Source organism: Rhinopithecus bieti, unplaced genomic scaffold, assembly GCF_001698545.2.
Source record: "Rhinopithecus bieti isolate Rb0 unplaced genomic scaffold, ASM169854v2 scaffold_35903, whole genome shotgun sequence".
In the NCBI taxonomy this organism is placed as follows: Eukaryota; Metazoa; Chordata; class Mammalia; order Primates; family Cercopithecidae; genus Rhinopithecus; species Rhinopithecus bieti.
Window position 1 is genome coordinate 1,986,656 of NW_016815549.1, and position 16,831 is coordinate 2,003,486.

At 36.0% G+C, this 16,831-nt stretch overlaps 1 protein-coding gene across 4 annotated transcripts in view; it reads left to right on the top strand.

The window, feature by feature from the left end:
- PLPPR5 (phospholipid phosphatase related 5) overlaps positions 1 to 16,831 on the top strand; it is a 124,507-nt gene that overhangs the window by 87,311 nt on the left and 20,365 nt on the right. The window contains exons 4-6 of one of the 4 annotated variants that reach the window (XM_017853409.1): positions 1,879 to 2,055; positions 9,559 to 9,693; positions 11,516 to 11,578. In XM_017853409.1, coding sequence (XP_017708898.1) covers positions 1,879 to 2,055; positions 9,559 to 9,693; positions 11,516 to 11,533 — 330 coding nt within the window. In that variant the 3' untranslated portion in view covers positions 11,534 to 11,578. The remainder of the gene's footprint in view (positions 1 to 1,878; positions 2,056 to 9,558; positions 9,694 to 11,515; positions 11,579 to 16,831) is intronic. The other 3 variants (XM_017853411.1, XM_017853410.1, XM_017853412.1) reach the window with 3 other exon arrangements.

Consider the following 16,831-nt stretch of genomic DNA (forward strand, 5'->3'; position numbering starts at 1 on the left):
CCTATAAAATGGAGGTAATGATGATACCTAACTTAGATGATTGTTTTGAAGATTGAATGAGATAAGTAATCTGTTAATAAAATGCTTAGAACATTGCCTGGAAGAGCAATCACTCATGAAATGGTAGCTATAATTGATACTAGCAGTATTAATATGATTCAGTTATCATCCCACATTTATTTTGTCTTAATGAGGACAGAATATATTGAGTATTAACAGATGTAAAGAAATGTAAAAGTAAGAAACAATTAACCAGCTTTATAGCTGTGTTAAAGAAAACCTAACAAGAAGCCCAAATGTCCCTCTGTATTCATATGCACTACTCATACAAGGAGTTACTCAATTAGCTGCATCACTAGAAACCTGAAGTGGTGTGATAGCCTGGCCTTGTTATTCATGTGGGCAGAACTCTTTAACACATTCTCTCAGATTGGCAAAAGCATCATTTTCTCTTTCTCATCTCTTCCTGTTCCCCTCTCATGTATACTTATCCTCCATAACTGAAATTATCAAGCTTTTCCAAGCACAGGCTTAGACACACAGACCCAGCTCTGAAGGTCACAGGCCAAGATGGAGACAGTTCAGCTCCCCCCACCCCAGACTATTGAGACCTGGGATGGACTGTAAAAGGCTAGAACTTGGCTAGAGAGATGACTTGTATCACTTGGACTGCTTACATATTTAAACAGCCCCTTTTGGCAGCTACAAGGGCTGCAAACTTTGCCCAGAAAAAAAAAAAAATAGAGAAGATAATTACTGGATTTCATAGTGTTCTAAAATGGCTAGTATGAACTTAAAACTTAAATTCTGATTTTAGTTTACTCTCTTAAGCAGATGTATTGTTTATTTAACCAGGGACAATAGTTAAGGGTATATATGCATTTCTAAAAATTTTTCTGAGTATATTATCAGTACCAGATACTTCCTGATGTTTATACCATAAAACCTGATTACATTATCAGAGTTATCTCTTTTACAATTGCTCTACTAATGACTTGAAATAATAATTGAATACAGTCAACAAATTTGCTTATAAAGTAATGCATAAAATTAAGAGCGGTTGAGCTATAGAATAAGTTAGATGGGTGAAGGATCAAATAATTCTTGAGCATGGTGGCTTATGACATTTCATTCCCTGCAGTCAGTTGATACCATATGTTCATTAGCGTATGTCCAGATGCCAGAAATGTAGGTATCTATTCATTGTTTTGTTTTTAGTTCACACATTTCCCTTATTGTACTTAAGTATTTTATTGTCCTAATCCTAGCTGATAAAATGTAGTTAAAGTAATTTCACAACTTCATTTAACAACATGAAAGCAACCTTGGCATTACATTGAATCTTAAATTCTTTCTTCAAAGTAACATCTGTTTGGTAGAAGTCTATTCCACTTTATTTTTTCTAGCTATATTCACAATCCTGATTTTATGAAGTATGCATCCTCTAAATATGGCATACACAAATGGAAACATTAAAACACTTAAACACTTCATGAGTTTTCCCCCTTCTAACAATATTGTTGAGGTTGATCTAAAATGAAAGTTCAGACAAAACAAGAATGGATATAGTAAGAATAAAAAGAAAAAAAGGCAATTGGACTATCTGTGCTTGGTGTTTCTAGATGATTAATAATCTTATATTAAGAATTGGCCGTTTGTAACAGATTGCCATATAAGGTAAGTAAAATGAAACAATTGCTACTCTTGAATTCTGCTTTTAAGAAACTTATTTGAAAAACTTAATAAACTCCAGTTAATGATTTGAACCATACAGCCATATGTATGTCTATAAATCTATGTTTGTATATACACATGATATTCTATGCTAATAAAGGAAATGCCTTCATGAAAAGTCATGTTTTTTATTTAACATTTCAGATGTACATTACCAACACAATCAAAGCCAAGGGAACCAGACTTGCTAAGCCAGTTCTATGCTTGGGCTTAATGTGTTTGGCATTTCTTACTGGACTCAACAGAGTAGCAGAATATCGAAATCATTGGTCAGATGTTATAGCAGGCTTTCTGGTTGGAATATCTATAGCAGTATTTCTGGTAAGTACAAATTTCTGTATATATCATTGGGCTTTTAATTAACTTGCATAATCACCTATGAGAAAATACAAGTGTGAATCACTGGGTTTGTCTAAACGTAGTATATCAAACAAGTCATTCATTTAAGTCATTCATTTCTTCCTCCCCCGCCCATTTGTTCTGCCACAAGTCAGGTTTGGGGATGAAAAAAATACAAATCCTACACTTACAGTTGAACAATATATTTTCGTATAAAATAGAACTGGCCAAAAAACACACTGTCCTTCCCAAATAGTTTTTAAGACTGGGGTAAAAAATGCCTATAATATGTTTTAAGGATTTATAACAAACTTTATATAAATCTTCAAAAATGTTATAGGCAAGTTTCAGGACTGGTTTGGATATTTTTTTTAAATTCCTCAGGGAAGTTGGCATCCTGTGGTATGGAGAGCATCCCAAAGTCCCCTAGTGCCTCCCTGCTGTACTCTCCCTGAGCCTCCATGTCCCAGTGCTTTCTAACAGGTCAACCTCACCTGTGAGATGAGGCGTTTTACGTCAGTAACTGAAAACTCATGAATAGTTTCCAAGACCATACCGTGTCAAATCATATTTCATCACATAGTAAACAGCATACACAGTGACTTATTATGAAGTAAGCATTCCATTTATGCTCTTATTATAAAATCTTCTAGGAATATCTCCATAGGTTTTGGTTGTTAGAAAATGTATTTTAGTCTGACTTTAGAATTCATCATTATTTATTTAATGAGAGACAATAGTCAAGGGTTTATATGCATTTCTAAGTATTTTTCTGACTTACTATCAGTACCAAATACTTACTGATGTTTATACCATAAAATCTGATTATACTATTAGATTATACTATTAAAGTGCAGTATAAGTCATGAGTATATAACATTTTATAAGTATGTGATAAACAGCGCGAACTTCCCTCTGTACTCATGTGCACTAGTCATTATGAGTATACCACATTTTACACAAGTGAAACAATATGTAGACTATGAATCAAAACATATTTTTGCATTGACACATTATAATTTAAAAAATACTTTATGTCCATTTTGATTACATTTAAATTGCCCTTACATGTGACTTTACTTTGTTAGCCTCATTTTACTAGTTAATAATCAGTAAGCAAACACTTCAGTGAATCTTTCCAGCTACCAAATGCTGAAACATAATTTATGTACTGGGCATTTTAAATAAGTTATTTCCTCTAGAATCGCCTGTGGTAAAGTAGTCACCATGACCTCATCTCTGTACTGCATCCTGTGCTTCTTTTTGATACCATTCTCTGTGATTCCCAAGGTCCTTGGGAGACTTAGACTCAACCTTCTCTCATTCCTGGAGGTATCCTGTAGCCTCATGAAAACTGGAGCCCTGGCTTGAACCAAAACCTTTTTTTTTTTTTTTTTTGCATTCACTCACACAGTTGAAACTGGTTAACATTCAGAAAGCAAAACCAACAACAAACTTTACATAAATCCTTACAAAAATATTATAGGCAAAGCCAAGAGCATACACGTCGTCAAAATTTCAAAGCAGTAGTGTCAGATGCAACTGTGTTTCAGCTCTGCGGGTCCATAACATATTCACTGGCATTTCATCAGCCTTCTTGTTTATCTGTGGCTATTGCCACCTTCCCTGTACTTCCAGTGAACACCTTACCTTACAAGGCCAACACCAGAGTGCTGGTGCCTTCCAAGTCGCTTCCCTGTCTGGTGAATGTTGAGCTGAGCTCTGGATCCCCCTTGAGCTCAAGACCCTACAATTGCACATGTTGAGAACATTCCATGATAGCCCTTTGAACATTCCCGTTTTCCCAGGAAAATGACTTCATGAAAAGATTATATGTAAATAATGCCTATATAATGACTAAAAATGCATTTATGCATTCATTCACAACCATTTATGAATGTGAATGCCTATAGGTATATTTAAATGTGGCTAAATAACAGCCTCCCTAAAGGATCATTATAAGGCTCTATAAAGGTTAAACAAAGTAGTACGAGTTCAGTGAATGACTACATGAATGACTGGAAAGAGTTCCATAAACTATAGTTGGCTTCCTCTCAGTCCCTTTTGCCCTATGTGAGGTTTGTGTTTTGAAAATATATTTGCAGGACGATAAGACAAAGTTGAGGATAGAAGACATGGGTTATGCAGAACCAGGGAAACAGGATGGTGCAGATTGGTCCTCAGTGGCACAAATAGGGAGGATATCCATCATGTCCTCCAGAATATTTAGGAGGTGGAATGGTTTGGAGCCTGGTGGAACATGGAAGGTGATATGGATGAGGCACAGGGAGCCTTCTTTGATGATTCCCAATTTTCTCATTTGGGAAACTCAAGACATTTATTTTGAGCAGTAACTCCAGCTCTGGCCTGTAATATGTCATAATATCCTAGGGTGTTTCTAATTATCTTGTAGTGTGTGCAGAATTCTAAAGTGATTCCGAAATAAAATTAATGCTAATCTACTCCAGATCTCTGTCTTGGTTAAAGGAACCCAGAATAGCCAGTCACCCAGACTCCATGCCTAACATTTGCCTTTGGCTCCTTCTCCTGTTTCATTCCACACACCAGTGATTCATTTAGGCCAGGTTCATTTCCACTATCAAAATATTTCTTCCATGTCTTGTATCTTTGCTCTCTGACCATAACTTTTGAATTGTAGACATAATTACTTCTTACTAAAATAGTGAGGCCTTCCCTGAACCATGTTTAAAATGACTACTTCTCCTTGAGGATTCCTTTCCTCATTCCCTACTTTACTTTTCTACATAGGATGTTTCAGCCTTTAATATGTAATATTAATTAATGTGTAATAAATTAGTGTGCAATGTACCATATGGAACTTTTTTGGTTTTGCTTTCCTATCAATCCCACTAGAATGTAAGCTCCTTGTGAAGTTTTTTTGTTTTGTTCACTGCATATTCCCAGTAACTAGAACAAGGTCTGGTACAGAGGAGGTACTGAATAAATGTATGATGAATGAATTAATACATGAAAGAATGAATAAAGAATGTTTTATTTACTTCTTAGAATTCTTTTAAGGATTAAGTGAAATCCCACATGTAAGAAGTGCAGCCTAGTGCAGACAAGACATCGAATACCACAGTCTTCACGTTTGGTGACTATATTCAAACCCTTTAGACACTTGAGATTTGTCTCAGACAAGATCCAGTTTCCCCAGGAAGTTTCCCTGATTGGCTGATTTTTCCATTTTTTTCTGAATTTCTACCACTCTTTGAGTCTGTCCTCTTATAATTTAATAAGGAATTAATGCTGTGTTAATTATATTACTCTTATCTCATGGGCATTTTGTTTCAGGTTAGACAGAATCACCATACTTAGCAAGATACAAAACAAATACTAGTTGAACAATATTTGTAGATTGATTATGATACATATGACAGTGTCAGGCAGAATAGCTCAAGTTTATTGAGCCGCAACAATAGCTTGTCATGTTATCATATATAACAGTAACAATAATAGCTATTGTGCTCTTTACTACATTATTGCAATTAACCCTCAGAACGGCTCAGTGAGATGTTTTTATTGTCTTCATTTTGCAGGTTTAAAAAAAATTGAAGCCTGATTATATGAAGTAACTTGCCCATGTTCACAAAGCTAGTAACTGAGAGATCCAGGATTATGATCCAGACCAGTTTGACCCCAAAGCCCATGCACTTAACCCCATACAATAATGATGTTTCATTTACCACAAAGAGTGAAAATGAACAAGAATGGATCAGATTAAGTAATCATCACGACAGGAAAAAGAAAAAATATATATAGTGATGATTTACTCATATCATCTTGGTAGGAGAGAATAGAATTACAAGAATTATACATGTGGAAGTCACTCATGTAAAAACAGAACGTCTGAAAGCAGAGTAACGTTAAATTGTATAAGCACATCAGAAAATTTGACAATTTCTGTCCTAGATGCTTGCTCATTCATTAATCTGATCCTTCACTGTGACAGTGGGAACACAGCGGTGAGCAAAAAAGAACATCTCTGCATTTGTGGAACTTGGAAGAGACACATCAATCAAAGTATTACTTTAAATGATGTTTAATTTCATACTAAGTGCTCTGATAAAAAGAATCACAGCTCCACGTGAGCAAAAAGCAAACAAACAAAAACAAAATAAACCATCCTAGCTAGGAGTTCAAGGAAGGCATCCATGAGGAAGTGAAGCTGAGATGAGATATCACGGCTGAGTTAGATACGGCATCCAAAGACAGTGAAGGTGAGGAGTATCCAAACAGCAGGAAGTGAAAGCTAACAGAAAGTGTTTTGAAAACAGAGAAGGAAGGCTGCAAAAGTGGGCCTGGGCCAGAGTTTACACATTAAGAAATGTGGAAAGCCAAGCCATGAATGGCGTTAAGGGGGTAACACAATCCAGTTTGCATTTGCAAAGATCATTCTCACATTATGGTGGAAATAGAGGGGCCAAGATGAGATTTAGAGAGAGAGTTTATAAAGCTGTGTACGTATCCAGGCAACAGGTGGTAGTTGCTTAGTTTTTGGAGTTGGTGGAGGAGATAAAATGAAGAAAATATAAGAAATACATGGATTAACACAACTTGTAAAGTTATAAGTGAAAGACCTGGGGCAGACGTTTCATCAATGTAGAAGGTAACTAATATTTGATGAGTACATATTTCATGCCAAATAACTGGAGATACAGGCTAGCATATGCTATCTTATTTGAACCTTGTAATTCAGACTCATATTGGCATCTCTCCACCGAATCTGTTCAGGAGACTTTACGTCAATGCCCACCAAACTGTAGATACTATAGTTATTCCTGGCCATGGATTATGAACAGCAAAATAAAGTTGCAAACATTTGAAAAAAAAAAAAAAGAAATCAAGATACTTAGATATCAAGATATTTAGAAAGTAACATTGAGCAGATTCAGTAACTGGTCATGTGTAAGAGGTGTAAAGGATTAATTCAAGTTTTTAGCCTTGTGCAGCTGCATTGGGGTGGAGGTGGGTGTTGAGGGGTGGGGTGGCATGTTGCCTTTCCTTGAAAGTGTCCAGAGAAAAGATCAAGTTTGGAGTGGGTGCTGGAGGGGGCAGATCTTGAGTTTAGTTTTGAGTAGTTGTTGAGTTGTCATACCTTTGCCAGACAAAGAAATGATGTTAATTTAGTGATCTATTGCAACCTTTTCACTTTCAAACTGATAAAACTGAGACCCAGAGAACTGTCTGAGAATGTATAGACTCAGGCATGCTCAAGATCAAAACCAGGTCCCTCACTTTTTCTTACCATTTTTACAAACAGGACATCTGTTCCATACTTGTAAATGTTAGCAGACAAGACTTATTAAATATTGGAGTCTAACTCTACAGAGGATTAGGTAATTTATTTCCCGATAATTAAAATACTAAGAATAAGAATAATAATCATGATGCTAGTAGATACAATTTGATAAGTATCTGCTATGGGTTAGTCACTTAAGTATTTCATATACAAATTCTTAGCTGCTTCAGTGGAATTACCTTGATCCTTAATTAAGGCAAAGAGATAACCAATACATCGTTTCAAAGAGTTTCCAAAACCTACATAATGTAAAATAATTATCATTCCAGAAGCCCATATTGTCTCTAGATAAACTTTTATCACATGAGAGCCATATATCTATGTACAGTTATTTCATTTTTAACAAATTTTACTTCGAAATAATTATTAGCAATGTTATTCATCTTCCCAATTTTCCAATAATTTCTAATACCAGTGAAAAGGGAAATATGTGTATATGTGTATGTATTTCATGGAATGGGTGTGAAACTGCTCATTTGTTTCATTGTTGTTATTGTTGGCTAAAATTCTTGACTGTATCCTTTGTATTTTAGAGCAGTGGTCAGTCAGCCAACTGCAGCCCACAGACCAAATTTGATCTGCTGCCTATCTTTGTAAACAAAGTTATTTTTGAATATTGACACTCCTATTTGTTTATGAACTGTCAATGGCTATGTTTGCACCAAAAAGGCAGAGTTGAACAGTTGCGGCAAAGGTTGTAAGGCTGCAAAGCCAAAAATATTTACTATCTTCCTTTTACACGAAAAATTTGCTTACCTTATCTCTAGAGCAATCAGTATCTGTTCGACTTTTTTGAGGTCATGAAGCTGGTAACATCATGAGGTAGTAGTTTTATCAAGTACCCATCTCTAAGCCTTTACTGTCCCTTACTTTAAAGATCTTTAAAGTGGCAACTGCAAAGTTGAGGTATCAAATTATCAGGCTTTGATCTATGTTTCTAATCTGTAGTTCTTCTGGGAAGTGGAAGGATAAGAAGTCTATAACAATTTGCAAAGAAGTATTTTTCTGACATAAAGTCTCAGTACATGTTATTATTTTATGGATTTGTAAATTTTATTTAAAAACTGGAAAGCAACCAAGATCTAATTGGCCTTTGAAGATATTCAGTAATGAATTCTACTAAAGAAAAGACTTTTCAGTGTAACATTTGTGAAAATATGAACTGTAAATGTATAATTATATGTTAAGTACTTTACAAAATGAATGTTAGGTTATAGCTGCAAGTAAGTCCTATATTTTGATTTGTAATAGAATATGAAGCACAGAAAATAAAACTCAAGAATACCTTTCCCAAGAATACCTTGTTTATTGCATAAGCAAACAGTAGCAAATAATTTTCCAGGTATGTTTAATTCATTATCTCTTAAATATGATTCACCTGCATTAGAAGCTTCTTGAATGTATTTTTGAAGTGCCAACTCCTAGACCCCATTCTTCATTTACTAAATCAGAATCTTTAGGGGAGGGCTTCAGAGTATGCATTTTAACAATGCCAAAAATGTATTTTTATGCACATTAAGTATGAGAACCTCTGGTTTAGTTCAAATTCTGTCACCTGTGAGATATAGTCCATTGAAACAAGGGTCAATTTTCTTTATGTAGAGGGTTTTCTATTTCAGTGGTAGCCCCATTAAGCTACTGTTGGTATGCCAAGTATATATGGGACACAATAATAGATGACAAACTAGGTTAATTAAGGAATGCTGCTAAATTAGAGAGTGCCAATTGTAAAAGGTTTATTATGAATATAATGATACTGAAGCAATGAAAAATAATTAGCATTTAAATTAAGTTGTAGGTTAACCATATTAGGAAAAGGATAGCTTGCTATGAATTTTTATAAGGTTATGGTGTTATGATCGATTTGAGCATTGACTATACTTTAATGAAAATTTTGGAATAGTAAAATTGTCATAATTGAGTGAGCTACATATTAACTGTGAGTTTTCTTAAACATATCTGCATTGGAGCAGCTATTAAAATTTATACAATAAACTTTACAATAAATGTATACAATAAATCTGGGTATAAATTCATATACATGTAACATTTAAGTAATTTTGATACTTTCTTACATGTTTAGATTTATTAAGCTCCTCAAAAGGGTGAAAGTCACAGTGAGCACAGTTTGCTTTAACTGTAATTGTTTTCTGAAATTTTAGGTTGTGTGCGTGGTAAATAATTTCAAAGGAAGACAAGCAGAAAATGAGCATATACACATGGATAATCTGGCACAGATGCCAACAATCAGCATTCCTCGAGTAGAAAGTCCTTTGGAAAAGGTAACATCTGTACAGGTGATTCACAATTTAAATTCGAAATTATAATATTTAGAGCAAATGAATCATTATTCCTGTATGTATATCTGGAGCATGTCCACACAGTTTGTGTTGATTTACTTAGCCTCAGAGTGTAATGTGATATTTAGCAAGAATTTAGCCACTAAAGACATAATAATAGAAAAATATATATCACATTTAAAAAATCTGTTTGTAGGCTGGTCACAGTGGCTCACACCTGGCCTGTAATCAATCCCAGCTCTTTGGGAGGCCAAGGTGGACAGATCACTTGAGACCAGGAGTTCAAGACCAGCCTGGCCAACATGGAGAAACCTCGTCTCTACCAAAAAAATACAAAAATTAGCTGGGCGCGGTGGCATGCACCTGTAGTCCCAGCTACTTGGGAGGCTGAGGCACCAGAATCACTTGAATCTGGGAACCAAAGGTTGCAATGAGCCAAGATCATGCCACTGCAGTCCAGCTTAGGCAACAGAGTGAGACTCCGTATAAAAAAATATATATATATCTGTTTGTCTTCCTCATGCTAAAAGGTGAGGAGTACCTGTATGTGAAATCCATTTAGTACTTTGCCGTAGTTTCTAAATAAGGAACATTGTGTACTGGTCTCACACATAGGAAAAATAAAAAGTTTTACTTGAGGATATATTGCATTTTTTACAAAATATATTCCATGTCGTCCATGTTCCATTTATATGAGAAAGTGCTCAGCACAATGCCTGACACACATTCACAGTTCAATAAAGATTTGTTGAATCTCAGTGCACAAAGGTCTGACATTAGGAAAACACCAGTCATGCTCTTCTAATGAGGGAGATTCTGAGACTCCATTGGGCTGAATGCAGCCAGAGAGTAGCACTTGGCCTTGTCGGCCAAGGCCTCATTGGGCATGGCAGGTGAGCACAGAAACTAGGTATTTGACAAAAACTTTTCTTGAGACTTTTGGAAGAACCACATAGGATAATCTCTCCTAAATGTTGGTGCAGTTATGTGCATTTGTAACTAGTTAAATGATTGCTCTGAGGTATACTAGTGGCTTCTCTTCAGTCCTGTTCACTTCCACATTTGGTCAGTATCTTAGCTGAAGAGTCAGTTACACACTAATCAGGTGTTCAGATTGTGTGTATCTGTGAAAGATAATTAACATATTCAACGAAAGAATAAAAATTATTCAGTGACTGCAATGAGATGCAATTCATAATTAACTAGAAATAAAGGAAACATTTTGTATTCGGATTTTTTAAAAACTTCATGTGTAAAGTAGGGTACATCTAGGTTAATTGCACAAATGAAAAAGGCTTGGGGTGTAATAGGCACCAAGTCAACATGTGTCAACAGCGTGATAAGACTGCCAAAAGAGTTAAATTGTCTTAAGGCCTGCTTGGGGAAAATGATACCCTGAATGAGGGGGTTGATGGTGTGCACTGCTAGGCTCTGGTCAGACCAACTTTCAATATTGTGTACTGATCTTGACAACACAGTTTTAAAGTGGGCATTGATAAAATAGTTGATACTCAATAAATATTTGTTAAATGAGTGAATGAATTTCTTTGGGATGTACTCAACATGGATTATGAGGGACTGTTAGAGGAACAAAAAAAAGTGCTTAAAGAAAACTCATGAAAGAAGCAATAGCTTCCCATAAGAATCTGAAGGACTCTTGTATGACAGAAGGGTGAGATTTGTTCTGGATGGTGTCTGAGATCATAGTTAGGACAAAGCAAAGAAAAGTGAGTGTAAGAAGACAAATAATGGCTAGAAAGAAGAAACTCTGAAAATGAAATGGCTGCCTTAAGAGAGATAAAATTTCCTTTTACTATAGGAATTCCAGAATAGCTAAATAATTACTTGCCCATGATACTTTGGAGAGATTTCAAGCATTCAGGTAAGGATAGAAGTATTTAATAATAATAATAATATACTAACACTAATAATGACTACCATTTAATGATCATCAGTATGTGTCAAGCCCTGTGCTGATGGTTTATATAAATCCCACAAAATACTTCTATGCTCTACAGATACAATTTCAGTACTCACAGCAATTTTTAAACATGATCCTCATTATAATGGTAAGAACTGCTAATACTCAGTATTCCTTCTCCCCTTCTTCCTTTTAATAATTGAATCCCCTAATTTTAGCTACATTCATGACTGCCCAGCTACAATCTATGTTTCCCAGCTTCCCTTGCAGTTAGGTGTAACCATGAGACCAAGTTTAGACAAATGGAATGTGAGCAGAAGGAATAAGTTCAACCTCTGATTTATCTCTTTGAAGACTCTTGCCCCGGACATTCTCTACCCTTTCTCACCAAATGAAAAAGATAATGACTGGAGCAACCTCGGAAATCCCTTTGTAAGATGGCCAATCTATCCTGCTAGCACCCAGCCTAGATGGTTCTGAGAAAGAAATGAACTACTTTCTCCTCTCAGCCATTGAATTGTTCTAATTTCTTTTCTATAGTGACTTAGCTGATATCCTATTACAATGCATATTCCCATTTTACAGTTAAGAAAACTGAACTTCCAACTGGTTAAGTAATTTACAAAAGTCCAGATCATTGATAAGCAGCTGAGAAAAATTATACAATGTAACATTTTGAGACACATACCTATGTAAGAAAATGTGTTTGAAAGCTGAATAATCTGAACAAAATTAGATCTTGTTTAATTTACTAAATAAAGATTAAAAACAGTAGAATTTAGCCCAGGGATAATGGTACATGCTTGTAATGCCGGTGCTTTGGGAGGCTAAGGGGGAAGGATCCCTTAAGGTCAGGAATTCGAGACCACTCTGGGCTGTAACAATAGCGAGACTCCATTTCTACAAAAAAAAATTAAAAATGAAAATTAGCCAGGTGTGGTGGCATGTGCCTGTAGTCCCAGAGACTCAGGAGACTGAGATAGGATAATTGCTTGAGCCCAGGAGTTCAAGGCTGCAGTGAGCTATGATCACACCACTGTAGTACAGCCTGGGCAACAGATGGGAGACCCCATCTCTGACCCCATCTCTAAAAAATAAGGGTTGTGAAATATAGGAAGAGATCTTAGACATATTTTGAATAATATGGTCAGGGTAACTATTACAACCTTTTGATTTTGTATACGTCTGAAATTAACTTCAGTAATAATCACTGCCTTCTACCTTTTAACATTTATTTGCATGAGTGTTCTTTGGTAGCTTTCTAGCATTGCCAAATATTCATATATATCATTACATCATTATATCTATTAAATTATTTTAAAGGTTCTTGTCAATGTTACGCTAGTTCATTTTTATTTATAGGGAGCTTTGAAATATTTGATAGTAAAAGCAAAAATATTCTATTCATGTATAAATTGTTAGAGATGAGTATTTGTTAATATATGTATTCATGTACATATTAGGTTAAGTGGCATGTTTCTTTCATTAATTTTTTGGTTTATAACAAATTTATGCGCTCTGTTTTCACTCCGGTAGCTAGGAAATAAAAATGGTTTGAATCTGATTCGGTTCTCCCCTTACTCACTATAGTACATTGGCACCACACCCTGCTGAGTTCCAGCTTTACTCTCTCATCTTTGTATTCCTGTTCCCAGGCAGAATGCTGTCTGCACAGTGCAAGTTCTGCCCCCTGCACTCAAAAAGAGCATGGGATGATCACAAGGCCAGATGCTGAGAACACATCTCAGGCATGCCTTTGGAACTGTGCTGCTGAGAGGACATGTATTTGTGTTCATCAGGCAGAAAGGGAGGAAGGCTACCACTTAAGGGAAGCCTACAATAGCTTTCTCTTTTTGTGTGTGATAAGGAGTATTTGGGATAAATACACAGCAGGTCTTCGAATTACATCATTTCATTCAATATCATTTCTTTCTAACACCGATGAGAAAAAACAAACAAAACACACACACACACACACACACACTCTCTAGCTAGGGCTGCTGTCTGGAGTTTGCACATTTTCCCCATGTCTGCATGGCTTTTCTACCCTATTTTCCTCCCACCTCTCAAAGACTACCTATTAGGTGAAGTGGCATGCTTAAATGGTCCCAGTGTGGGTGAATGTGATGTGTGTGTGTTAGTGCACCTGCTGTGGGATGGCATCCTATCCAGGGCTGGTTACTGCCTTTGCCCTGAGCTGCTATGCTAGGTTGTGGCCACATGCTACCCTGAACCAAAATAATTGGGCAGATAATTATCATGCTTGTTTCTATTAATCTTTCTTAAATGTATGTATGTATAATCACATTTATTCCAGTGTTTTATATTAGAACCATTTTGGTCTTTATTTAGAAGTTTGATGATGTCTTTGTGACCAGAAATATGCCATAGAAACTTAATTTCTGCTTATAGCAATTAGCCTATGGTCAAATTGGTTTCATTATACTTCATTCTACTTAAACTTGGTTTCCAAGAACCGGTGAACGTCACTAAGCGAGTACTCACCTTGTTGCATTAATCATGGCTCATATTGGTAAATAAGTAAATGCAAAATTCTTCCCAGTACTTTGATCTTAATAATTGATAGTTGGAGAGTGGCATTAGACCTTAAAGCTGGCCCTCTGAAAAAAGTAAGGGAGCCCAGAGTGGAAGTTTGGTCTGCAAGCATGACCAAGAGTTTTAGCATTATTATGCCAAGATGTCATTTTCTGGTCGTCACTTTTGTATGGAGAAGGCAAAGGGTTTCATTTAGAAGTTATGTACTTATATAACCTTTTATGTTCAAAGTACATGTTTGACAAACTATAAGCTGCAGTGTAATTATAGCATACAAGCATTCTTTATTTTTATGCCAGCAATTTATTCCTTAATTATAGGGAGTTTTTCATATAGCTAATTACCATAGTTTATGAGGAAAAGTCCTGATTTTTCTGAAAGCCAAGTATATCTGAACATTCATTACATTTGGTTTGTGAAAGTAATTAATCATCTGTGGAAACTGGTCCATTGTATCCTAATATCCACTAAATATTCAGGTTACTAGTAACTTTTCTATCACTCTTTGTCACATTAAATCATGAAAAGCTTAAATATATATGAGTAGTGAATTATTAAATCAATGGGATCCAGTACATTGTAGTGTAGTGCTTTTGCTTGTAGGTTCTGGAGGCAAACTAGCTGAGAATTTTGGATAATTTTGACCTTAGGCAACTCACTTAAATGCTTGGTGATTCAGTTTTCTCTTTCATAAATTGATCATTATATGAGTTCAATAAGTTAATGGTAAAGCACTTAAACAGTGTCTGGTACCAGTGAAACCCTTAATAATCATAACTATAATAATAATTATTATTTAACAGCTAAAATGGATGAGGTAAATCAAGACATGGAAAGTTTTCCAATACATATTGGAAAGTTTTTTAAAAGACTTTATATGTATATTAAATGTACATATAATAAAATCAATTATGTGAAATACTATCTATCTTTAATAGTATAGAAAGGAACATGTGGATGAGAGAGAGACAGACAAAGAAAGAAAGAAAGAAAGAAAGAAAGAAAGAAAGAAAGAAAGAAAGAAAGAAAGAAAGAAAGAAAGAAAAGAAAGGAAGGACGGAAAAAGGAAGGAAGGAAGGAAGGAAGGAAGGAAGGAAGGAAGGAAAGAGAGAAACAGACACCAGTCAGAGCAATGTTTAAACTGAAGGAGGCAACTGAGGTTAGTGGACCATGACCTTATCCACATTTCTGACCCTCCCTTCCTTCCTTCCTTCCTAGGAATTAATAGCTTAATAACTGTGTCACCAGGAGTGAAAACTAGATAAAGTAAAATTCTTTTGGCATTTTGACTAGATATGGTACAAATAAACCCAGTTTTAGGAAATCCCACAAAGGACAATGCCATTTTTCCTTTGCTCTTTAAGAAATACAGTGCCGTACGAGTAGCTAAAATTCTATGCAGCCCCAATAATATCCCAAAATTCCAAAGACTGGGAGTGAGAGCGAGGAACAATCTCTAACAGAGTAAAGAGTTCGTTTCATTTGGAGAACATCTCAACACCTTGGATCAACACCGTATTGAGACAGAGTTAGCAAATAAGCAAATGCCCAAAGAAAGCTCTGAGACAAGAAGCTGTCCTCAGATTAGGCTTCTCACTATTAGGGGTTCATGCCAGATGAAGGAAAGCTTTTGTGAACTGGATGGGTACCTCACACCTGGATGAAGATTTCCCTTTGTTCAGAACCAAAACCTACCTGCAAGGATTGCACATACTCCTGGAATAGAAGCTCGACTGAACTGATCGGTAGTCTTCCTGGTTTCAACAAACATAATGAATGAAATTGTGTAGAAACCAAGTGACCTTCCTGAAAATGCTCATGATCTTAGCTGCTTCTCACAATCCTCTCAGACTGATGATATAAAACTACATCCTCCAGCTTTTCTGCTCATGATCTAAGTGGAGGATTCCCTAGCAATTCATGGTTATCATTAAGAGATAACTGATGAATCCTTTCCCACTCATTTTAGGAAAATGAACTGAGCTAAATCTGTCCTATTTCAAGCATGAATAATCAGGACAAGAACTTAAATCCTTTCAAATGACACAGAAGAGAGAGAAAGAGATATTTTAATAGAGCATGGGGTTTTTTTTGGGGGGGGGGGTTTGTTTGTTTGTTTTAAGAAACAAACAAACAAACAAACCTGCTCTCTGAGGAGGTTCCAGTGCTTCCTTATTGGATTGACTGCTGATGTGTTCAGATAGACAAAAGGTCCTCAGAAAAACTCCCCCAGGGTAATTTAAAGCACTGTCCTTCCTTAGGGCTCGCACGACATTTCTGAAAGTATTTGGTTTATTTTTCTCTGCCAAATTGTGCATTTGGACAATTTGTTTTTTTAAGAAACAAACAAACAAAAAGATTACAAGAAATTTGGCTGGGCGCCGTGGCTCACACCTGTAATCCCAGCACTTTGGGAGGCCAAGGCGGGTGGATCACCTGAGGTCAGGAGTTTGAGGCCAGCCTGGCCAACATGGTGAGACCTCGCCTCTACTAAAAATACAAAAATTATCTGGGCCTGGTGGCACGTGCCTGTAGTCCCAGCTACTTGGGAAGCTGAGGCAGGAGAATCGCTTGAAACCGGGAGGCAGAGGTTACAGCGAACCAAGATCATGGCACTGCACTCCAGCCTGGGCAACAGAGTGAGACTTCATTTAAAAA